Source organism: Erinaceus europaeus, chromosome 12 (assembly GCF_950295315.1).
Source record: "Erinaceus europaeus chromosome 12, mEriEur2.1, whole genome shotgun sequence".
NCBI lineage: Eukaryota > Metazoa > Chordata > Mammalia > Eulipotyphla > Erinaceidae > Erinaceus > Erinaceus europaeus.
This window is the reverse complement of record NC_080173.1, coordinates 63,734,441-63,759,265: the sequence shown is the minus strand read 5'-3', so window position 1 is coordinate 63,759,265 and position 24,825 is coordinate 63,734,441. Positions and strand designations below refer to the sequence as shown.

Here is a 24,825-nt window from a genome sequence, read left to right as displayed (position 1 = left end):
GAAATAACCCTGGAGCTCAACAATTTGTTTGGCTTTGTATATTAACTCTCTTTTCAGTCACCAGGTTCCAGATGTCATCAGGATGCCGGCCAGGCTTCCCTGGACTGAAGACCCCACCAATGTGTCCTGGAGCTCTGCTTCCCCAGAGACCCACCCTACTAGGGAAAGAGAGAGGCAGACTGAGAGTATGGACCGACCAGTCAACGCCCGTGTTCAGTGGGGAAGCAATTATAGAAGCCAGACCTTCCACCTTCTACAACCCACAATGACCTGGGTCCATGTTCCCAGAGGGATAGAGAGTGGGAAAGCTATCAGGGGAGGCAGTGGGATAAGGAGATTGGGTGGTGGGAATTGTGTGGAGTTGTACCCCTCCTACCCTATGGTTTTGTTAATTAATCCTTTCTTAAATTTAAAAAAAAAAAAGAAAAAGGAGGAAAAAAAATTGAAATAATAAATGCATCTTTTTTAGACCATGATTCTATAAAGCTAGAAGTCAACTACAAAAAGAAAAGACCCCCCCCCCAGGGCCAGGTGGTGGCACACCTGGTTGAGCATACTTGTTACAATTCTCAAAGACCCAGGTTCGAGTCCCCAATCCCTGCCTGCAGGGGGAAAGCTTTGTGAGTGGTGAAGCAGGGCTGCAGGTGTCTCTCTCCCTCTCTATCACCTCCTTCCCTCTTGATTTCTGGCTGTCTCTAGCCAATAAATAAATAAATAAATAAAAATTTTAAAAAAGAAAAGACCCCTCTAACCCCCCAGTCTGGAGACTAAAAAACATGCTTCTGAATAACACATGGGTCATTGAAAAAAATTTTAAAAATGAATTAAGAATTACCACAATATCAGGAATACCAAAGGAGACCACCTGGGACTATAACAAAACAGGACTAGAACAATTTCAGTAACCCAACAAATCACCGGTGAGTGCAAATATTTGTGGCTTATAGATAGGGAGGAGCCTAGGGAGAGATTAAGTGGCTGGTAAACAGTTCATCAGTTTACCAGTTGAGACACCATTTCAAGTCTCTCTCACCAACAAAAAGACAGCTGAAGAGAGGAGAGGACTCCCCTAAGACTCACCAAATGCAGCTGTGAGTCTCCATTGCTACTGCCCTCAGAATCTGGAGCAGTGTGGGGAAGGCCCTGTGCTGACTCAAGGGGACAGAGAGCTAACCAGGAAACTCAGAAGACCTATACCTCGGTGGCCTAGTGGTGGGGCTGTGAGAGACTCTTTGCATAACCACTGGATTATCTCTGCCCCACCTTGCTTTATCTCTTGGTCAGGAGTCAGTGATTAAGCTAAGAAACCTACTTATAGTTGAAAAGCCCTCAGGCTCCCATAGCGTACAGGGAAAAAAAAGAACAAAAGAGGCTTTTAAGCCACTGTGCTCCAACTCAGGGATTAAAATAATATTGAAACAACTGTCAATTTCCACAACTGTAAACCCTTTAATTATCTCCCTTAGACACAAGAATTACCACAATATCAATGAAAACGAAGAAAACAGCTATCAGATACTATAGGATGCAGCATAAAGCAGTCCTGAGAGGGAAGTTCATGGTAATACAAGCCCACATTAGTAAAGAGGAGAAATCACTAAAAAACCACCTAACAACCAAACTGAACCAACTAGCAATGGAGCAACAAAGAGATACAAAAGTCAGCAGGAGACAGGAGGTAGTTAAAATCAGAGCAGAAATCAATGGAACAGAAGCAAAAAGATCATCAGGAAGATTAATGAAACCAAGAAAAATTATTCTTTTTTATTACTATTACTTTTACTTATTGGCTAGAGGCAGCCAGAAATTGAGAGGGTAGGGGGAGATAGAAAGGGAGAGAGACATCTGCAGCCCTGCTTCACCTCTTGCAAAGCTTTCCCCCTGCAGGTGGGGACCGGGGACTCGAACCTGGGTCCTTTCAGGCTGCGCACTCAACCAGGTGTGCCACCACTTGGCCCGAAAAAAAAAAATTTTTTTGTCTATCATATTTTTTAAATTGTTTTTTAATTATAAAAAAGGAAACATAGACTAAACCATAGGATAAGAGGGGTACAACTCCACACAATTCCCGCCACCAGAACTCTGTATCCCCTCCCCTGATAGCTTTCCTACTCTTTAACCCTCTGGGAGTATGGAACCAAGGTCATTGTGGGGTGCAGAAGGTGGAAGGTCTGGCTTCTGTAATTGCTTCCTTGCTGAACATGGGCATTGACAGGTCAATCCATACTCCCAGCCTATTTCTCTCTTTCCCTTGTGGGGAAGGGCTCTAGGAAAGCAGAGCTCCAGGACACATTGGTGGGGTTGTCTGTCCAGGGAAGTCTGGTTGGTATCATGCTAGCATCTGGAACCTGGTGGTTGAAAAGAGACTTAGCATACAAAGCCAAACAAATTGTTGACCAATCATGGATGACGTAAAGGCTGGAATAGGGCAGATGAAGAGTTGGGGGTCCTCCATTTTGTAGATAGCTAGTAGTCATATTTTAGTTATATTCCAAAGGGCCTATAGTTATATTAGTGTTTTTTTCTTTTTCTTTTTTCTTTTTTTTTAATATTTACTTTATTTATTCCCTTTTGTTGCCCTTGTTGTTTTTTTTTGTAGTTATTATTATTGTTGTCGTTGTTGGATAAGACAGAGAGAAATGGAGAGAGGAGGGGAAGACAGAGAGGAGAGAAAGATAGACACCTGCAGACCTGCTTCAACCACCTGTGAAGCGACTCCCCTGCAGGTGGGGAGCCGGGGTTCGAACCGGGATCCTTATGCCGATCCTTGTGCTTTGTGCCACCTGCGCTTAACCCGCTGCGCTTAACCCGCTGCGCTACAGCCTGACTCCCTTTCTTTTTCTTTTTTCCCCTGAGCCTGAAATCTGATATGCAGGTGGATCCAAGTTATTGTCTGGGGAGATGATGTCATGGCTGGAAAAAGAAACAAAAAGCTGCATCAGGGAAGAGAGTAGCTCCCTGATATGGGAAAGGGGTATAAATATTGTTGAATGTAAACACTATGGATTTGATGTGATCTGGGGCCCATATTCAGCTTAGGAGCCTATGTGACCTCTGCATCCCTGTAGATCTGAGCTCACATTCTGTGGTCATGAGTAGGAACATTCCAAGCTGCCCCAATATCAACCCATCTTCCTCAGTTGTAGCATAGGGTATGTTGTCCAGCCTCCCTTCGGAGGATGGAACATTTTCTACTGTTATTGAACCAAGTTGAGGGCAAGACCCTATGAGGGCCCACAAAGGGCTCTGTTTTGTTGTTCCTGATAGAGATGGCCGGTAACAATGGAGAGAGGGATGTATTTGAGGTCTAGTCCCATCATGTCTGTTTGGGAATCTCAGGACTCCCCGACTAGGGCCCCAGCTGATGGGGTGGCCTGATAGTGACTAAAGAGTCATCATTAAAGTATGCCAGTCTCTTGCCCTTATTCAGCTTTTGCAGTCCTTGCTTTGCTAAGGTTAGCTTTGAAGTGAGTGAGAGAACTGTAATAGGAAGTAGGTGAGGAGGGTATCTAAGTCTAATTAGATATTATTTCATTATGAACTTTATACTGATGCACTACAGACTATTGTGTACTTTTGCTTTCAGGTATATTTTGCCCTAATTTATGGAAACATTTGAACATATGCTCTATCTCATGAGACCTGGTCTATATCTAGTTTTTGGGACTTTATTAGAAAGTGAACCACCTATAATGGAATTAGAGAATCCTATGAAAGGAAAGGTCTCACCTGAGTAATGAGGGTGAAGAGTTGACATTCCATGCCTGACGTCTCTGGACACAGTCTGAAGTGAAGCATGCTGAGGTGGTACTCGTTGTGTTGATAGGTTGGGATCAACAAATGCAATATCATTTGATATGAATTGAGAGAAGCATACAGGAAAGTGAACCCCACCCTAGAGGTTTCAGGACTGGGGGAAATATAGGCTCTATAGAGGAAGCGAGAGGTTCCTGCTGTCTTAGGGCTTAAGAAGGCAATAGATAGTTATTGCTATAATCACATTATTTGGCAATTGGGTTAACTTTAAAATATCCCTTTGTTGGGGGAGTCGGGCGGTAGCACAGTGGGTTAAGCACACATGGCACAAAGTGCAAGGACCAGTATAAGGACCCCGGTTCAAAGCCCCGGCTCCCCACCTGCAGGGGAGTCGCTTCACAGGCGGTGAAGCAGGTCTGCAGGTGTCTATCTTTCTCTCCCCCTCTCTGTCTTCCCCTCCTCTCTCCATTTCTCTCTGTCCTATCCAACAGCAATGACAACAACAACATCAATAACAACAACAATAAAATACAAGGGCAACAAAAGGGAAAATAAATAAATATTTTAAAAATTAAAAAAAAAGAAATATCTCTGTTAGGATTTTCTGTATCATACACAACACCACCATAATTTATGTCCTTTGACATTATTTGTATATAGCTGTGCCACCGGTTGCTTCTGTTCTCCCTGGTCTAAGCTTTTAATAGAGTCATCATATCAGTCTCAGCCTATGTATTAAAAAGACTCAGTCTGTGCTTTAAAAAGTTTGAGACATTCAATTTCCCCCTCATATTAATTAGTGATTTATATGACTACACATTTATAGGAGTGTACACAAACACCATTCCCACCACCAAAAGACTGTGTCCCATCCCATCTACCATCACCCCACCCCACCCCCAACCCCCATGAAGCCGAACATCTACCCTCACCCTCAACCCAGGGTTTTTCCTTTGGTGCCCTACTACAAATTCAGTCAAATCCTGCTTTTAGTTTTCCTTTCTGTTATTCTTTCTCAACTTCTGTTTATGAGTGGGATCATCCCATACTCATCTTTATCTTTCTGACTTAGCTCACTTAACATAATTCCTTCTAGCTCCATCCAAGATGGGTCAGAGAAGGTAGGTTCATTGTTCTTAATAGCTGCGTAGTATTCCATTGTGTATATATACCACAGCTTTCTCAGCCACTCATCTGTTGTTGGGCACCTGGGTTGCTTCCAGGTTTTAGCTACTAGAAATTGTGCTGCTATGAACATAGGTGTACACATTTCTTTTTGGTTGGGTGTTATGGAGTCCTTGGGGTATATCCCTAGGAGAGGAATTACTGGGTCATGTGGAAGGTCCATGTCTAGCCTTGTGAGAGTTCTACAGACTGCTCTCCACAGAGGCTGGACCAATTTACATTCCCACCAGCAGTGCAGGAGGATTCCTCCCCATAGCCTCTCCAGCATTTGTTGCTGCTGTTCTTTTTGATGTATGGCATTCTCACAGGGATAAGGTGGTATCTCAATGTTGTCTTTATTTGTATTTCCCTGACAATCAGTGACCTGGAGCAATTTTTCATGTGTTTGTTAGCCTTTTGGATCTCTTCTATAGTGAATGTTCTGTTCATATCCTCTGCCCATTTTTGGATGGGGTCATTTGCTTTTTAGGTGCTAAGTTTGCTAAGCTCTTTGTATATTTTGTTTATTAGTCTCTTGTCTGATGTCTGGCATGTGAAGATTGTCTCCCATTCTGTGAGGGGTCTCCTTGTTTGTGTGATAGTTTCTTTGGCTGTGCAGAAGCTCTCTTTGGCTGTGCCACCACCCAGATCTGAAAAAATATTCTTAAAAAAATTAATTAACAGGAATATACCTTGTTTTAAAAAAGCTACATAGTAAAGTTTTAGTACATAATAATCTTAAGTGTGTATGAAGTACTTCAAAATAATTAAAACAAAAAACTTTTAAAAAATAGATAAATCCATACTATAGCTGGAGATACCAATGCTTTCTGCCAATATTTAGAGAATAAGTAGAGATCAGTAAGACTATAGAAGACTATCAACAAAAGTGACTCGTTTTATAAAACTTCTCACCAACTGCAGTAGAATGTACATTTTCAAATGCACATTGAAATTTTATCATGACTATATTCTAAGCCATAAAACTATCTGAATTAAGGATTCAAATCATACAAAGCATAATCTCAAACTACAACAGAAGTAAATTAATAACTATTAGGTTCACAGTCTGCAAAGGAGCACCAGCACCACCTCTCGATTCCCTAGCTGCAGCCCAAGGAGGGAGTAAGGAGCTCTCTCTCTTTCTGTCATGGCTTCTACAAAGCAGACTCCAGATAAAGCTGGAAACAAGTAGTTACAAAATCCACTGGCAAAATTGCGCCCTCCACTGGAGGGGTCAAGAAATCTCACCATTATCAGCCTGGCACTGTGGTGCTTCATGAAGTTAGACTTATCAGGTGTCCACTGAACTTCTGATCCATAATCTCCCTTTACAACATCTGGTGCGAGAGCCTACTCAGGACTTCAAAAATATCTGATCTTCCAGAATACAACTATTGGTGCTTTGTAGGAGGCAAGTGAGACCTGTCTGGTTGGCCTTTTTGAAGATACAAGTCTGTGTGCTGTCCATGTTAAACTTGCAATGATTATGCCATAAGACATCTAGCTAGCACCCGGAACACACGGAGAGCATGCTTAAGAATCCACTATGTGAGCGCAAGGACCGCCGTAAGGATCCCAGTTCAAGCCCCTGGCTACCCACCTGCAGGGGAGTTGCTTTGTAGACAGTGAAGCAGGTCTGCAGGTATCTATCTTTCTTTCCCCATCTCTGTCTTCCCCTCCTCTCCCCATTTCTCTCTGTCCTATCCAACAATCAATAACATCAATAACAATAATAACTACTTCAACATCAATAACAATAATAACTACAACAATAAAACAAGGGCAACAAAGGGAATAAATAAATATACTTTTAATACACTGTGTGGACCCTCTTGTGGGCCTCTACAGGACTTGCCCTCGATGTGGAACAACAATGGTAGGGATTGCCCCATTCTCCAAAGAGAGACTGGGTCAACATACTCTGCCACTCAAGGAAGATGGGTCCTGCAAAGAGTGCTGCCTTGAATGTTCCTAGACAGAATGTGAGCTCAGACCTACAGGGATGCAGAGGTTACACAGGCTCCTGTAGTGAGTATGGGCCCAGATCAAATTGATGAGGTTTACAGTTAACAATATTTATTTTTCCCATATTTGGGAGCTACTCTCTTCTCTGATCCAGCTTCCTAGTCCTATTCCCAACTCTGACACCATCTCCCCAGACAGTATCTTTAGCCCACTTGCATATTAACTGTCAGGCTCAGGCAAAAATTAGTAGTCATGGGCCCCTTGGAATATACATAAAATAGACCTACTAGCCTTTTCCAGAATGGAGACCCCAAATCTCATCTGCTATAGTCTTACCTTTAGATTCCTGATTATTAAACAATTTGTTCTGCACTGTATCTTAATGCTTTTTCAGCCACCAAGTTGCAGACGCTACCATGATGCCAACCTGACCTCTCTGGATAGAGGACCTCACCAATGTACCCTGGAACCCCTCCTCTCTAGAGCTCTGCCCCACTAGGGAAAGATAGAAACAGACTGAGACTATGGATCCACCTGCCAATGCCCATGTCCAGCAGAGAAGCCATTACAGAAGCCAGACCTTCCACCTTCTGCACCCCATCATCATGATTCCAGGTCTTTGTTCCCAGAAGGATAAAGAACAGGAAAGCTCCCAGTGAAGGGGATGGGAGCTTTCCTGTTCTGGTGGTGGGAATTGTGTGGAATTGTACCCCTTTTATCCTATGGTCTTGTTGATCATTATTAAATCAATAAATAAAAAAGAGGGAGAAAGAAAGAGACCTGCATCCCTACTTCACCACTTGTGAAGCTTTCCCCTTGCAAGTAGGGACCAGGGGGTCAAATTGGGATTCTTGTGCTTTGTACTATGTGCGCTTAACTCGGTGTACTACCATCCAGCCCAGATCATCAATTTTTATACATTATGAAGTTCTCAGTAGTCATGATATACATTTTTGCACAGAAAAAATGTCAGTACTTTGCCAACAACTCTATAATTTGTCTAGAGTCTTAACACCTATAGTCAATTTTTTTTTTGCTTCTAGGGTTATCACTGGGACTCTGTGCCTGAACTATGAATCCACTGCTCTTGGAGGCTATTTTCCCTTTTTTGTTGTTGTTGTTGTTGCCCTTGTTTATCATTATTATTGTTGTTATTGCCATTGTTGTTGAATAGGACATAGAGAAATTGAAAGGAGGGGATGACAGAGAGGGGGAGACAGACACCTGTAGGTCTGTTTCACCACCTGTGAAGCCACCCCCCTGCAGGTGGGGAGCCAGGAGCCAGTCCTTGCACTTCACGCCATGTGTACTTAATCTGCTGCGCCACTGTCCAGCCCCCCATTAATTTTCAGTTGTTTATCAGTGATTTAATAATGATTAACAAAATAGTAAGATAACAGTACAGTTTCATACAGTTCCCACCACCAGAGTTCCGTGTCCCATCCCCTCCATTGGAAGCTTTCCTATTTATCCCTCTGGGAGTATGGACCAAAATTCTCTATGGAGTGCAGAAGGTAGAAGGTCTGGGTTCTGCAATTGCTTCCCCACTAGACATGGACCTTGGCAGGTCAATCCATACCCCCAGCCTGTCTCTGCCTTTCCCTAGTGGGGTAGGTCTCTAGGGAGGTGAGCTTCTGGGACACACTGGTGAGATTGTCTGCCCAGGGAAGTCAGGATAGTGTCTGCAACTCAGTGGCTGAAAGGCAGTAAGATATAAAGCAGGACAATTTGTTTAATAAACAGAAAGCCAAAAGTAGGAATAGATAATGTGTGCACTAAACCAGGTGTGCCACCACCTGGCCCCTTGGACACATTTTTTTTAAGATTTTATTTATAAGATAGGAGGAGAAAGAACCAGACACTCTGGTACATGTGCTGCCAGGGATCAAACTCGGGACCTCATGCTTGAGAGTCCAAAGCTTTACCACTGCGCCATCTCTCAGACCACGGACGCAAGGTTTCTTTTGTTACAAGTGAAAATGTTCTGTAATTGGATAGTGATAATGGTTGTATAGCTCTTCCAATATTTGTTTTCTAATAAATCTTTTTTTAGTTATTATTTTTCCTTTTGTTGCCCTTGGTTTTTATTGTTGTAGTTATTATTGTTGTTGTTGTTGTTGATGTCATCTTTGTTGGATAGGACAGAGAGAAATGGAGAGAGGAGGGGAAGACAGAGGGGGGAAAAGACAGAAACCTGCAGACCTGCTTCACCGCCTGTGAAGCAACTCCCCTGCAAGTGGGGGCTCGAACCAGGATCCTTATGCCGGTCCTTGCACTTCACGCCAGGTGCGCTTAACCCACTGCACTACCACCCGATTCCCCAAAGATTTGTTTTTAATTATCTTTATTTATTGGATAGAGACATCCAGAAATCAACAGGGTAGGAAGAGACAGAACCACTTGCAAAGCTTTCCCCTTGTAGGTGGGGAACAGGGACTCAAACCTGGATCCTTGCACATTATGACATGTGCACTCAACAAGCTGTGCTACCACCTGGCCCAAAAGATTATTTTATTTTTTATATTTGATAGAATAGAAATTGAGAGGGAAGAGGGGATCAGAGAGGAAGAGATACCTGCAGCTTTGCTTCACCACTCATGAAACTTGCCCCTACAGATGGAGATGGGGGGCTTAAACCAGAGTCAATATGCATAGAAAATCTCTTCAAAAATTCCAGAAATGTGGCCTGGGAGGTGGTACAATGGATAGTGCTGGACTTTCAAGCATAAGGTTGAGTTTGATCCCCAGTAACATATATGGCACTTTTGCTTTGGTTCTCATTTTCATTAATAAGCAAAATCTTTCAAAACAAATATATTCCAGGGGCCAGGGAGTAGTGCATCAGGTTAAGCACACATAGGATGAAGTGCAAGGACCTGCACAAGGATCCTGGTTCAAGCCCCCAGTTCCCCACTTGCAATGGAGGACACTTTACAAGTGGTGAAGCAGGTCTGCAAGTGTCTTTCTCTCCCCCTATCTATATCTTCCCCTCCTCTCTCAATTTCTCTCTGAGCTATCCAATAAAATGGGGGGGGGGGGGAAGGCTTCCAGGAGCAGTTAATTGGTAGTGCTGACATCAAGCTCCAGCGATAACCCTGAAGGAAAAAAAAATTCTAAAAACAGGGGCCAGGCAATAGTGCACCTGGTTAGCATACATACTATCATGTGCAAGGACCCAGGTTCAAGCCCCAGCTCCCCACCTGCAGGGAGGCCACTTCACGAGTGGTGAAGCATGTCTGCTGGTATATTTCTTTCTCCCTATCTTCTCCCCTCTTCCCTCTCAATTTTTCTGTCTTGTCAAATAAAAATAAGAGGAAGAATGGGAAAAAAATGGCCACCAGGAGCAGTGGGTTCATAGTTCTGGCACTGACCCCCAGCAATATTACCCTGGTGGCAATAAAAAAGAAAAAGTTCTAAAACTGACCTGTACATCAGCAAATACAGGGCATTCCAAAGTTAAGTGGAAGGATTGGCACCTACTTAATTACCTGTCACCTTAAACCAGAATCAGACCTGTCCCAGATGTCAGATGACCAAGTTCTGCATCTCATTTGTTCCAAACATTTGTGTAACCTTGGTTTATTTACTCTATGTACTATGACTGCAGTTGGACAGTGCTGGTATGACTAGGTATGAGGTGAGTATTATGGGCCCCGACTTTCCAGAATCCTTTATTCTTTCTTCAAACTCATCATTGCCTCTAAGACTCTCATCTCTAATTCCAACGTGGTTTCACAGTGTCATTTGATCCTAATGTCACCCTTGAAGGTAGATAGCACAATTTGCACTTTGCAAATGAAAATTTTGAGGTTCAGAAATGTCAAATAACTTACACAACTTCATACTGTGGCTTTTATAGCTGAACTCAACCCCACAAGTTTGATACTAACGTTCTGTCCACACACTGTACTGTTTTCTGAAATTTCTCTTATCAATAGAAATTTCAAACAGGAATGTCCACAAACCCTATACACCTTTGTTTGGACAAAGAGAGAAGGGGAGCAGGGAACTGAGCTTCTCTTTGACCTTATGAAATTGTACAAAGGAGTGGGGGTAGAGGGCAGGCCGTGGTTTATCTTGTTAAGTGCACACCTTACAGTCTGCAAGGTCCTGGGTTCAAGCCACTGCTCCCCATATGCAGGGGGGAAGCTTCACAAGTAATAAGGCAGGGCTGCAGGTGTCTCTGTCTCTATCTCCCCTCTTAATTTCTCTTTATCCAATAGTAAGATTTTTTTTATTTTTTTATATTTATTTTCCCTTTGGTCGCCCTTGTTTTTTTGTTATTGTTGGTGTCGTTATTGGATAGGACAGAGAGGGGGAAAGATAGACACCTACAGAGGTGTCTCTGTCTCTACCCCTCTTAATTTCTCTTTATCCAATAGTAAAATATTTTTTTATATTTATTTTCCCTTTTGTTGCCCTTGGTTTTTTGCTGTTATTGTTGGTGTCATTATTGGATAGGACAGAGAGGGGGAAAGATAGACACCTGCAGACCTGCTTCACTGCCTGTGAAGCAACTTCCCTGTAGGTAGGGAGCCAGGGGCTCAAACCGGATCCTTACACTGGTCCTTGCACTTCGCACCACATGCGCTTCACCCGCTGCGCTACTGCCCGATCCCCATAATAAAATATTTTTTAAAAGAACTTTTTATAATGGCACAGCAGCAGTCTAGACATAGGAATCTACTTGTAATTTGGTGTAGACACCATGTCTATTATATTGAAAAGATAGTCAAACACTCCGTGTTAGCTGGAAGGTAAAAATTCAGAAGAAGCCAGAGAGATCAGAACTTAGGAGTCTGTGCTCACTTTTTTATCCGGAAAACCTCAAGGATAATTGATTAGGAAATTCTCCTCCCTGCTACTGTTAGGGGAACCCAGGAATGAGAACACTAATGAAACAAGAGATCTACCCCAAAATTCAGAGCTAGGTCTAAATCTCAGGTAGTAAGATTACTACTGCTAAATCTAGTCTAGTTCTGAGCCATATTACCTGGACTCTAGTATATGCTACTAGTTATGTGGGCCTTGGCCAAGTCACCAACTCTAATTTAGTTTGCTTATCCAGAAATATGGCTAATAACTGATGGGGTAAGTGCACGAGTATTCAGAAGTTTCAGTGTTTAAACGAATGCTTTAAAAGTATTCTGGAGTTGGCAAAAGAGCTCAATTGGATACTGTGTTGCCTTGTGTGCAACCAAAGTTCCCACTAACTTAGAAACCAAGCTTTGGTGCTGTGGTCTCTTTCCCTCTCTCTGCCTAGAATAAAGTATACTTTATGCATACTTTTATTCTTCCACAGCCAGCAAGCAAAAAATGCTATCTTGAAAACACTTGGAAAGGCTGGGAGATGGTATAGTGGTAGAGCTTTGGACTTCCAAGCATGGGTCTCACATCTGACACTCAGTACCACATATGCCAGAGTGCTGCTCTGGTCTTTCTCCCATCTCTAGATCTCATGAAATAAAATAAGTGAAGAAAAAAAAAAAAAAAGTAAAAGACCCTGGAGGTGACACAATGGATACAGCATTTAGAGTCTCAAACATGAGGCCCTGAGTTCAATCCCAGCATCACATGTGCCAGAGTGATGCTCTCTTTTCACTTTCACTGTCGTTGGGGGGGGGGGGGGGGGGAATTGAGGAAAAAGCCACTCATTTCTTTCCAGGCAGCAGGAACTAAGACAGCGAGAGGAATTTGAGCCAGAGGCAGAAGCATTTTCACGCAAGGCAGTTGTCTTGGTTTGGGGCTGTCTTGGTCTTCTGGCAACGGAGCTGCCCATACTTGTTTGCACTGTTTTTCATTTTTCCAACCAACATTTATCAAGTATTATATCTAACGAAATAGGTGCTGCTCTGTGTGCTAAAAGATACAGAGCTCATATTCTAGTGGTGTAAGACTAACAACTATGTGAAGCATTGGCAGGTGCTATCAACTACATAATTTTGTTTCGGATAGAGAGAGAAATCAATGGGGAGTACAGACAGTGACACCTATGGCACTGCTCCACCACATGTGAAGCTTCTCCCACTGCAGGTGGGGCTAGGGCTTTGAACCCAGGTCTTTGTGTATGGTAATGTGTGTGTGCACTCAACCAGGTGCACCACTACCCAGCCCCAGAAGTGCTATTTCATACAGAATTTCAGCAGATTACTAAGAGAAATTTTGAGCAAAGACCCCATGAAAATTGAGGGTAAGTTTAGACCCACTTTAGGTTATGCTAAAATACAAATTTAGGAGACGGATATACTGGCCACAATTCCCTACCTTGTTTGGTTTGCCTTCTTAGATTCTGTGTCTTCTCTATTTCCTGCTGTTGGGAGTGGAGGCAAGAGGGAGGGGAGTAGGGTCAACTCTGCGGATTGCATACCTGGGTTAGCCTTCCCACCTGCTTTTTAGTTAAGTCTAGAGTGAAGAACAAGATAAAAGATGGGAAATACATGTTTCCTCCCTCACCCTGCTCAGTTCTGACAATGGCTACAATTCTGTCACAATTTCAATTGGCCTTCCACAGCCCCTTCTGAACCTATCCTCCCATTCCACATTCTGCCAGTGTGGAGGGCTCTTCCTCCCCGGAAGCTCTTGCAGAATTAAGTCTTCCAGATGAGCACTGTATACCTACTTATCTGTGTAGTAATATGTTGTCCTTAGATGTCTCTCTTATCAGGACCAGGATGAATTTTGACATTGCGAACAAAATGTATTGTGGTCTCAGTCTCTTCACCCCCAAGGCTCCAGCTCTTATCCCAGTAAAGATGGGCACAGTATTTGAGATTCTAGAATCTCTTATCCCTCAAAAGTTGAGGTTCTAATCTATAGAGTCCTGCCTAAGTGGGCATTGCTGTGTAAGTAGAGCTTTCTCTCTCAAATCCACCCCACTATGAATATGGGATGGTATCACTCATAGGCAGAAGTTCAAGATCAGAAGGGAAAACACTAAGCAGAATTTGGATTGCAGCTGGCGTATTGCACCAAAGACTCTGGAGTTGGAGGGGAGGGTTCAGGTCCTGGAACATAATGGCAGAGGAGGACCTAGTGGAAATTGTATTGTTACATGGAAAACTGGTAAATGTTATGCATGTACAGACTATATTGTATTTTACTGTCAAATGTAAACAACTAATTCCTCAATAAATTTTTTAAAAGAATCCATCTCAGCAACTTGACATCTGAAAGAACCTAATCTACCCTCTTCCAATAATCAATATCAGTGTGTATGTGCTCTCATTAGGACTTCATGCTATAGAACCAAAACTTGCCTGTAATAACAGCCTCCTAAAAACTAGTCAAGTACACAAATGCTCAGTAAATGTTTGAGTAAATGGCAACAGAAATTACTACAAAGCACCTCTGCTCCTCCACAAAGGTACTACTCAGTCCAGATACCAACAGCTTAGGGCAGGGGTGAGCAGACGCTCAAGTATCTAGTACTGCTGATTTCATGTAGCCAGGGGCAGGAGCTCCAAATGAGATAACCCAACAATAAGACAATCACTCAAGTTCCACTGAGTCCCCATCTTTGAGAAGAGCCTCAACCTTTTCATTTCTGAGTGGTCAGAGCAGGATGTAGCTGATATAGTCTTCAGGTCTAAGGGAAGCCTTAGAATAATGAAGGCTACCAAAGGATGCATGAAGCAAAGCTAAAAACCACATTCTTGGGCCTAGAAAAAGAACCTAACCTGGAAACTGGAAAGATAAGCCTCTATTTTACCAAAGACCCAAAATGTGGCTAACCTAACCATCTCCACCAAGGAAGAGCCCAAGAAACCTTATAGGTGAGGGTGCTGGTCAGTTTGCCCCAATTTGGGGCTAAACTAGCCTCTACAACTAAGGTCCAATTTAGATCAATCTATCTCTCTACTTGGTCTTATCTCTTCAGTTTCCCTTCTTCTTTACTGGAATTAATCTCCCGTCCCCACCCCCACCCACGTGTGGCACCACTGCCACCAGGTGAAACCCTTTTAGCCCAAAAGAAACCCAAACAGCTCAGAAGTGCATCAATCAACCTTTAATCTCCAAAATAGGCATGGATGCAGAGCATAAGAGATGTGGAAGGGTCTCAGCCCCTGCTCCAGGAATGAGGGAGAGATGAACACAAACTAGACATTTCCAACTGGCCACACAAGTCTGGGAGAGCAAGGAGAAACACATATTTGGACATTCATTTAAAAAAATAATAAAAACTGAACTCAAGCAATTACTCTTCTGCTCACCAAAGTGTTTGATATAAGGAACTCATTCACTGTCCCAGTCCCCACCCTCCCATCATCACCAAAAAGAAAGCTTGCCACTTTCTCCTGCCTCCTCACCAGCGCCAAAGATGGAGTCTGGAGGGAAAACAAAAAAAAAAAAGAGCTGGATCCCAACCCCTACCCCAGAGTCAACTCTACACACACAAGAGTTTTGGATGTGATTTATAAGAATCAGAAGCTCACTCAGCAATGATTCCCCCACCCCATCCCTGTTTGATCAACAGACAAGACTACTCAGCATTCTCCTTGGAATCTCCTCCCACTAGTGGCCTAGCTCCATCTCCTGATACCTAGCTTCATCACTGAAAGATTTACCTCCAAAGTTCTCCTGTCTTCTCAGAACCCTTTATCACTTTCATCCCTACCTTTCATAAGCAGCATAAAGTTACTTTCCCGCCATTAAGATACAGGTTCCAAGGCAGATGGCAGCAAGGTACTCTTGTTGTAATTCTTCCTAAAGCCTTCCAGGTAGCAGACAGCCACATGGCAAGCATGACTGAGGGGAATGACACTTATCTTCATCCCCAAAACACACACCCCCAGAAGTTTTTAACATATAAGCCCAGTTAAAACTAACTGCATCCTATCTACCTACATATCCTAGAGATTCCACACACTGTCCTGCCCTGCTCCCCTTCTACCCCAACCAACACACACACACACATACACACACACACACACACACACACACACACACACACACACACACAAACACAGAGGAGAATCAAGGGAGACATTGATTTGGTTTGAGTGCTAAGACCTAACCAAGAACTACAGTTACCAGAAATTCTCTTGCCAGCCAATTAATAAAAGGCTGCTTTAAGAGAACTCCAGAGGAATGAGAAAACTGAAGGCCAAGCAAGGAGCAGACAGGAGAGAATGAAAAAGGGGGGGGGGGGTAAATCAAGCTAATCCTAGCCCCAACATCCTCCTAGCATGAGCTCTCCCAGGAAGAATAACAGGTAACCCAACAAAGACACAGCCCTTACTTACAAACTCTCCTGACAAAGACAGCAAGACAAGTCTGCTCCTCACTCCCACACATCAGAGACAAACACGTCTCAGGGCCCCCTTAAGTAACCAGCCCACCCTCCAACCCTACCCTTTGCCCCAAGTCGTGGAATCACAGTTCAGTGGAATATCCTCCCTGGTACTAGATCAATCTCCCCACCCTGCTTCCTATTCCCCTCTCCTGGACAGTCCTAACACTGTCCCCTGCAGCCTCCTTTGCCCTCCCAAAGCAGCATCAACCACCAGGAAGAGGCAGCTGCACAGCTGCAGTTCCACCTCCAGAAACCTGTTTCTTTTCCTCAGCCCTCCTGGTCTTACAAATTGTTGAGGGCTTATTTATTTTCTTTAGGGAGAGGAAGAGAAAAGGGGAGGGTGGGAGAGATTTTCTAGTGCAATACAACCAAAATAAAACTTTAAAGTCTTGAAAATAAACATAAGCAGCTTTCTTCCCCACGCAACTAAACAGAAAGAAGTTTGGTTTTGTTTACTGCGACATACACATGAAATCGAGTATACAGTCCATGCAGTAGCACAGCCATTGGAGAGGACATCCTGATGCTGGCCCCAGTGCAAAACAGTCCCAGCAATGCCGTCTGCTTGCCATCGCTGCCACCGCCACTGACACCTTCACTGTGGCCAGCTAGCCTGACTTGAAGAGGAGGATTGCAACTTGACCCAAGTAAAAATAGATGAAGTGCTTTGTCTCATGTGTGACGTAGCTGCCAAAATTTCGGCCCACGATACAATGCCAAGTAGGGTTATATTTCTTGTCAAATTCCTAAAAGAATAAAGGGGAGAAAAGAACAGTGATTAGGATAGCTGGAGGATGACAATCAGAATGGAAGTCTAGTACCATCACCCAGTCACCGATCATGCCCACAAACCCAGGGCCACAGCTCACTGAAGCTCAGGAGCTCAGATTCTAATGCTGCCTAGAGCGCTCCTTCTCTCATTAATAATGTAAGGCCACAGAGGCTACATTATCCCCTTCTAGCACTCTCCACCCTTCCATTCGGATCATCTCTCCTCCCTCTAACTACACTACTCCTGAGCCTGCCCTCTAATTCTCCAGCAAAGGAATTAGAAGTCAATGGATAGGGGTCAGGTGATGGTGCACACATTACAGTGTGCAAGGGCCCTGGGTTCAAGTCCCCAACTGCAGGGGAGAAGCTTCATAAGCAGTGAAGCAGTAGAGGTGTTATTTTTTTCTTTTAAATTTTTTAAAATATTTATTTTCCCTTTTGTTGCCCTTGTTTTATTGTTGTAGTTATTATTGTTGTTGTAGTTGGATAGGACAGAGAGAAATGGAGAGAGGAGGGGAAGACAGAGAGGGAGAGAGAAAGATAGACACCTGCAGACCTGCTTCACCTCCTGTAAAGCGATTCCCCTGCAGGTGGGAAGCTGGGGGCTTGAACTAGGATCCTTAAGCAGGTTCTTTGCGCCATGTGTGCTTAACCTGCTGTGCTACCGCCCGACTCCCAGAGGTGTTTCTCTTTCTCTCTGTCTCTATCTCCCCCTACCCACTCCATTTCTGTCTCTATCCAATAAATTAAAAAAAAAAAGTTGTCAGCAGATAAAAGAATAACTCAGTGTCAGATAGCATGGAGTAAAACAGAGCAACTTCCACCCGATGCCTCCCATTGTACATTTCAAAATGTCAAAAACAAACAAACATGACTCTAGAGCACGTTTGGGGACCAAACATCAGGAATACCAGGAAGCAGTTCTGTGTAAGTAGCATTCAGGGCATTTCTGTGTGCCAGGCACTGTGTGGGCTCTAAGCACAATGAACAAGGATCTGTCAGTGAAATTAAGGCCATTCTTTACTTCTTTTAGGGGCACAAGGGCAACATCAAAATACCTAGGAAATTCTTATGACCTACTCAAGACAGGCAACTTCCATATGGCACAGCAGGAAAATAGGGCTCCATTTTAGGTGCATCTTGCTATGGGTGGGAAAGGACAGCAGCATTCTACCATGGGTCCAGCAATACTGCCTGCCTGTAAGTTCAAAATACAATTTTCTTGGTCTCCTCACAGGCCTAATGCTTATGACTCCAAACAGTATGACAGTGGAAACAGCATGGGTCACTAAACCCAGCTTAAATCCTGGCTAACACTCTGCAGTGGAGGAGAACAGTTCAACTGGTTGAGCACACAGTGCCATGCACAAGGAGCCAAGTTCAAGTTCCGGAAACCACACAGAATACTATGTGCAGCACCAAAGGAGGCTCCATGAATGGTAAAACAATGCTGCCTCTGCCTCCCCACCACCACCCCTCTACTCCCTTTCTAGCTGAAAAGAAAAAAAAAAAACCTGGAGGGGTGGGGAAACCCACCAGAAGCATTTAAATCATGCAGGTATGAGGTGCGGGGGGGGGGGGAACCTCTATAATAATACAGACAAGTTATAGTCGCTTTGATGAGTTTTGTTTATCCAGCAACAATTTAAGAAAGCTGGACCAGATATAACCTAAAGATTCCACTGGCTTTCTAAGACCATTATTCTATCATCTCTCCCTAGGCAGGACTGCAAGTTCATCACTCAGAAGTCAGCACTGCCAGAATCCTTGGCTCTACCCACAGAAAATCTCTCAGGACTCAAGTTTTCTCTTTCATCCAATCATCTGCGTAAGAAAGCATGGAGGCCGGGCAGTGCTTTAAGCACACACAGTACTAAGCACAAGGACCCACACAAGGAGCCCCCAGATCCCCACCTGCAGAGAAGACACATCACAAGTGGCAAAGCAGGTCTGCAGGTGTCTTTCTCTCTCCTCTATCAATTTCTCTCTGTTCTATCCAACAAAATGGAAAAAATGGCCACCAGGAACAGTGGATTTGTAGTGCCAGCAATGAGCACCAGCAATAACCCTGGAGGCAAAAAAAAGCAGAGTTCAGGGCCAGGTGGTGGTGGCTCACCTGGTTGAGTGCACATGCTACAGAGCATAGGGACCTGGGTTCAAACCCGACCCCCACCTGGATGAGAAAACTTTATAAGTGGTAAAGCAGTGCTACAGGTGTTTCTGTCTTCATCTATCTCTCTACTCCCCTCTTGATTTCTCTGTCTCTATCCAAATAAATACGTAAAACAAAACGGGGAGCTGGGCAGTGGCGCAGTGGGTTAAGCACACATGGCGCAAGGACCGGCATAAGAATTCCGGTTTGAGCCCCCAGCTCCCCACCTGTAGGGGGTTCACTTCACAGGCGGTGAAGCAGGTCTGCAGGTGTCTATCTTTCTCTCCCCGTCTTCCCCTCCTCTCTCCATTTCTCTGTCCTATCCAACAACAGCAATAACAACAACAATGACAATAAACAAGGGCAACAAAAGGGGAAAAATTTTAAAAAGTAAAATAAAACAAAGAAAGGAAGAAAGCAAGCAAGCAGAGTTCTGTAAAACTCAGTAACACCCTACCACTTCTATAAACCAGACTGGCACTACTGTCAGGCATCCTTCTTAGAATACCAGAGCTGAGAATATCGAAGACTAGACTAACATAGTCAAAGCACATGGATCGTGACTTAAAATTAGGGGCCCTGGGTTGCACTTCTCAATTCTAGCTCAGCTTTCCTTTCCATGTTAACTAACTCCATTCACCCCATTCCGTTTCCAGAAAAGTTTCCAGACTAAATTTATTTATCCAATACTGCGTATTTATTCTTTTAAAATTACGTATCTAAATCCAAAGAGCATGAAAGCATTCATTTAAAAGGATATATGTACTCCTATGTCCACAGCTGCAATATTTTTTACAACAGCCAAAATTCAAAATACCCAATGATAGTTTAATGGATAAACAAGTTAGGAGATATATTTTAAGCCATTTTTATTTTTAATTAATGATTTATAAGATCATAAAATTACAGGGTATAGTTCCACACTGCACACACCACCAAAGTTCTGTGCCCCTACCAACGGATACTGGCCATTATTCTCACAAAGTCTTAGAAATAATCATTTTGCTTCTTTGAGTGTTTTGCAAGTGCCTATGTTTCAGTACTCCACATGAGTTAAAACCATCCAGGAGTTGTCTTTCACTTCTTACTTTGCTAAGAATGATCACCTACAGTTCCATCCATTGGGATATATATTCAATGGAATACTACTCTGCAATTAAACGTGAGATTGCATCATTTGAAACAAAATGGGTGAAACTAGAAGTGAAAGATGAAAGACAACTATTAGATGGTTTTGCTCACATGTGGAATATAGATGACTAAAACGAATGAACTTGCAGAACAATGGAAACCAATCTGTCTCTCAGACATTGGGAGAACTATGGGGGGGGGGGTGGGACACAGAACTGCAGTGGAGGGTGTGGTGACTCACACATACCATTTGTGGGTGTGAAACTGCACCCCTGAAATCTTCTAATTTTGTAAAATACTGTGAAATCACTAACAAAAAATGAATAATTTATTTAAGTCTAGCCTGTCCTTCTTAAGAATATATGGGAGTGATACAGTCAGTACCTGAGTCCTTTCTAAGAGAAAAAAGAAACATATCCCACTTTAAGTGATGTAGTTCTATGGAAATCTGTATATGATCCTCCATTATGTGTCCAAATATCCTTGATCTTCATTTTGAATAGCTCCAATCTGAACCAGTTATACTTAATTCCAAGGCTTTTCTCCAATGCCTTTCAGTCATATAATTAACTGTATATACCATACACACAAGCAAAATTAGTGAGAATTCCTAAGGTGTGACTGCTACTTTCTAGGGTTTTGTTTGCATGGGATAAACCTGCTTGCTTATGTTCCCAACTCCAGACTTCTCTGAGGCACAACTCAACTTCCCATTCCTGACCCTGGCCACCAGAAACTTCTCCCAGCACACCTTCTTGATATAGGCAGCGATATCCTTCTCTATATTGTACTTCTCCATAGCCTGGGTGGCGCAGTCAACAGCATCCTGTTGCATGTCCTCAGACATGTCTGCATTCTTGATCACTGCCTTCCGGTCAGACATCGTGACACTGCAGAAGAAGCAGAGAGATGAAGCTGACTATCCCATGTTCTGGGCAATATACATGAGTAGCTGTATGTAAGGCCTCAATGGGAAAAAGGAGTATAGAAAATAAACACAACAGAAAAACAGACTTGTGTCACTGGAATAGGAAGCTCCTAAACTTTTAGCAGAGACATGACCCAAAAGCCTGGGAAATAAAGGAAATATTCAGATGTAGCACAAGCCACTCAGATATTTACTGGCTCTCTTGTACAGGGAGCACGTTATTAATAAATTTCTCCTTTTGCTCAAAAAAAAATATACATCTCAGAAGGTTCCACGGTAAAATTCTGGATTTACATGCTTGAGGTCCTTAGTTCAGTCCCTAGCATCATATATGCCAGAATGATAATCATACTCTCTTATTAATCTTTTTTAAAAAAATTTATGCTAATTGGTTTTGTATGTAAATTTTTTCAACTCTAAATGTATGTATTTTTTCTTTACTGGGTTAATGGTTTACAGTCAACAGTAAAATACAGTAGTTTGTACATGTGTAACATTTTCCAGTTTTCCACCTAACAATCTAATCCCTCCCCATCATGTTCCAGGACCTGAACCCTTCCTGCCACCTCCTCCCACCCCAGTCTTTACTTTGGTGTGATACACCATCAACTCTATATATTTCCAATATTATGAATAGCAAAGATAGTATAGCATACCATCTATTGCAGTGTATGAGGCTAAATTAGTCTTTGTGTTTTCATTGACACCCCACCTTAAAATGGGGGCTGTAAGGTTATCCTGAGGTAAATTATGCGGCATAACATCTGAACATAGTAAGCCCTTGGCTGAATGATCACATCATTGCATCCCAGTGGAAAGCAGGAGTTAGTAGATGTGACTTAGTCCTAACTATGAACTCTGGTGGTCTGAATAAGGCATTTAAGCTTTCTGCATTTATGTCTACTGTAACAATTAAGACAGGTCTCTTTTGGGTGTTGGTACAAGAACTAAGGCTTTATGAGAACATCTGCACAAAGACACCCTATACAGAATTCAGATTCAGCCAGACTCAGTCCACTGCCCGTTTCTGTTTAAAAGGAAAAAAAGAAAATCCCAAGAACATACTACAATGGCAGAATAGTTGCAAGAGACTGTAAAGTCTAAAATGTTTATTATCACACCCTTCACAGACTAAGGCTGCCAGTGCCATGGTTACCAATACCCAGTGGGTAAAGGTGAAGAATTTTATTTTAACAGCGCAGTTTCATATCCCTGTTCTTTAAGTCGTGAGACTCGTTCTATAGCAAGGAGAATTTTGGAGTACATTTTGCTTAGTCTCTCCCCAGAATTACAGAAATTTCATGAGGGCTGCCAGGGCCTGGCCAACAGTTTATAACTGGAATTGCTTTGCAGAAACACATGAGCTGAAAAGCTCTAGCCTCTGGTCTCACCTCACCAGAGCCATCACCACCTCCCACAGCACTACCTTCCAAAGAACCATCCCTGTTATTATTCCAACTCTACGTTGTTGATTTTTTTTATTTCTTTATTGGGGGACTAATGTTTTTCCAGTCGACAGTAAATACAATAGTTTGTACATGCATAACATTTCCAACTCTAAGTTTATCTATTTCCAATAGTATGAAGCCAAGCTAGCATAATATAACCATCTATTACAGTATGCTAGACTAAGTTACTTAGTCTTTTATGTTTTCATGACACCTCATCTTCAAATGGGGCTGCAAGGTTACCTTCAGGCCACCTAGATTTAAGTCCTGTAAGTGGCTGGACTGAAAAGGGAGGCAGACTCATGACTTCAGCCGGCATGCCATGCCAGCTGACAAGCGGGCAGCCCCTGAGCTAAAGCACCCTGTCCAGGGTGGGTTACTCCAGCAGAGGTGGGCAAAGTAAAGGGTTGGTGAACCAGCACTGTGACCCCATACCTGGGGGAGGGGAGTCACCACCTCCCATCTCTGAGCATCAACTGGTGCTGAGGTAAAGGTCAGGATAAAGCTGTTCCCTTCCCGGCTGCCTGGCACTATGACCTTGGGCAAATCAACAGCCTCGTTTTGAAACGGTTGAAATAAGATTAAGTGAAGGTAACTTCAAGGGTTTCGTTAAAGTTGAGCAGCAGCCCAGAAATAACGTTCTTATGACTACAGCAGTCATTACGCCTTAAGAAAAAGTAGTGTCACCTGGCGGCCGGTTCCAGGTTACCACTCAGAAGGGGGCACTGTTTACAAACCCAAGGGTGGGGGTGGGGCCTGCTCACAGACACCCAAGAGAAAGCCTGGAACTGGCACCATTTTCCCAGCGAGTTCACCTGCTTCGCTGCCTCATCCCCCAAGTCCAAAGCAACAACTTTGTCACAGCAATTAAAAGCCACCTTACTCTCTAAGAGTGCCTGCAGTTACATAACGTTGGTCTTGTGACTACAATGCCACGATTCTTCACCCCTGGGCCCCCGGCGGGCCCAGTCCCACCCTCCTCTGTCCAAGGTGCCAGAGAGACAAATGATAGGGGACAGGGAGGTGCCCAGCCTGGCCCCTTCCTCCTGGGAAAAGATAGAGAAGAGAGCGAGGGGGGAGGGGGAGAGACAGGGAGAGAAAGGGAGAGAGAGAGAGAGAATGCCGGGCCGCCCAGCAGCACGATGGCCGGAGGCCCCTGGCCAGCTGCCTCAGTCACGAGCCAGGGGCGCCTCTGAAAAGCGACAAGGCCGCTGCAGGCCGGCTCCCCTCCCCTATCGCCGGTCTGGCGACTGAAAAAGGCGAAGACTGGGCCGCCCCCGGCCCACAAACGCCCGTCTGCCCCCTTAAGCTGAGCGGGGGGCCGTCTCTCCACCAGCCCTACCTCCAGAGACCAGCGCTCCCGAAGGCCGCCCGGCACCTACAGGCAACGAGGAAGCGGCCGAGCCCCGTCTGCGCCCCCGCCCCGCCCGGCCCGGAGCCCCCGGGGTGACTGGCGTCCTCGCTGCGGGAAGGACGCCCCGAGGGTGGCGGCGGCGGGAGCCGCGTCACGCCCGAGTCCCCTCCGCCGCTCGGCCTCGGCCGCTGCGAGCACCCCAAGCCTCCCCGCGGCGCGGAGGTGGGGTGAGGGGGGCCGAAGGGCGCCGCCTCCGTCCGCCGGGGGTCGCGGGGGCACGAGGTGGCTCGGGGAGGGAGGGGCGCCCGGGTCTTCGCCGCCCAGGCCGGCCCCGCTTCGGGTCTCGGAGCCCCGAGCGGCATGAGGCCAATAGGCCGAAGGGCGCCGCGGCCGAGACCTGGCACGGGTCGCAGGCCCTACCAGGCCCCTCGGGGCCGCCCACTCCCATCGCTCACCTTCAGGGAGGCGAGTCAGCGCGGGCCCCCGGGGAGCAGCGATGGCCTGAGGCAGGGCGCAGGCAGGGGCGGTGTCCCCTCGGCTCCTCCCGCAGCAGCAGCCGCGGTCTCCGGCTCCTGCAGCCTCGGGCCGAGCGCTCGCCGCCGCCGGTCGCCCTCAGAGCTTCCCCGGCCGCCCGCGCTCCGCCCTGCGCCCGCCGGCCCGCCTGCTCCGCGCCGACGCCTCGCAGCTCAGCTCCGCTCTGCCGCGGAGAGTGGCCGACGCGCGGCCCCCTGAAATAGCGCCCCGCCCCCGCCCCCTCAATTCCCCCCCCCCCCGCGCCGCGCTCGCCGCCGCCCGAGCTCCCTATTGGCTGCGCCCGCCCGGCCCCGCACTGCGGGCTTCTCCCCGCGCCGCTCTCGCCCC

The 24,825-nt window shown here is 44.9% G+C and overlaps 2 protein-coding genes across 3 annotated transcripts in view; one reads left to right on the top strand and one right to left on the bottom strand.

Moving 5' to 3' along the window:
* Positions 1–901: 901 nt before the first annotated feature.
* Positions 902–24,825, top strand: part of CUEDC1 (CUE domain containing 1) — a 304,599-nt gene continuing 280,675 nt past the window's right edge. The window contains exon 1 of the mRNA XM_060203804.1: positions 902–920. The gene's annotated coding sequence lies outside the window, so the exon portion shown is untranslated. The remainder of the gene's footprint in view (positions 921–24,825) is intronic.
* Positions 14,879–24,691, bottom strand: DYNLL2 (dynein light chain LC8-type 2). 2 transcript variants are annotated; one of them, XR_009553092.1, is made up of 4 exons: positions 24,420–24,691; positions 20,986–21,124; positions 15,809–16,926; positions 14,879–15,774 (listed from the first exon to the last, which is right to left on the bottom strand). XR_009553092.1 is itself a non-coding variant. In XM_007538978.3 (3 exons), exons 2-3 carry the CDS (start codon positions 21,115–21,117, stop codon positions 16,789–16,791), a joined length of 270 nt encoding a protein of 89 aa, XP_007539040.1. In that variant the 5' UTR covers positions 21,118–21,124; positions 24,420–24,691; the 3' UTR covers positions 14,879–16,788. The 2 variants fall into 2 exon arrangements, 1 of the variants encoding a protein (XP_007539040.1); XM_007538978.3 differs by having other exon boundaries at positions 14,879–16,926.

Coding starts and splice junctions, on each gene's coding strand:
- DYNLL2 (XM_007538978.3), bottom strand. CDS start 21,117: ATGTCTGACCGGAAGGCAGTGATCAAGAATGCAGACATGTCTGAGGAC. Junction 16,927..20,985: donor TCGCTGCCTATATCAAGAAG/GTGTGCTGGGAG, acceptor TTATTCTTTTAG/GAATTTGACAAGAAATATAA.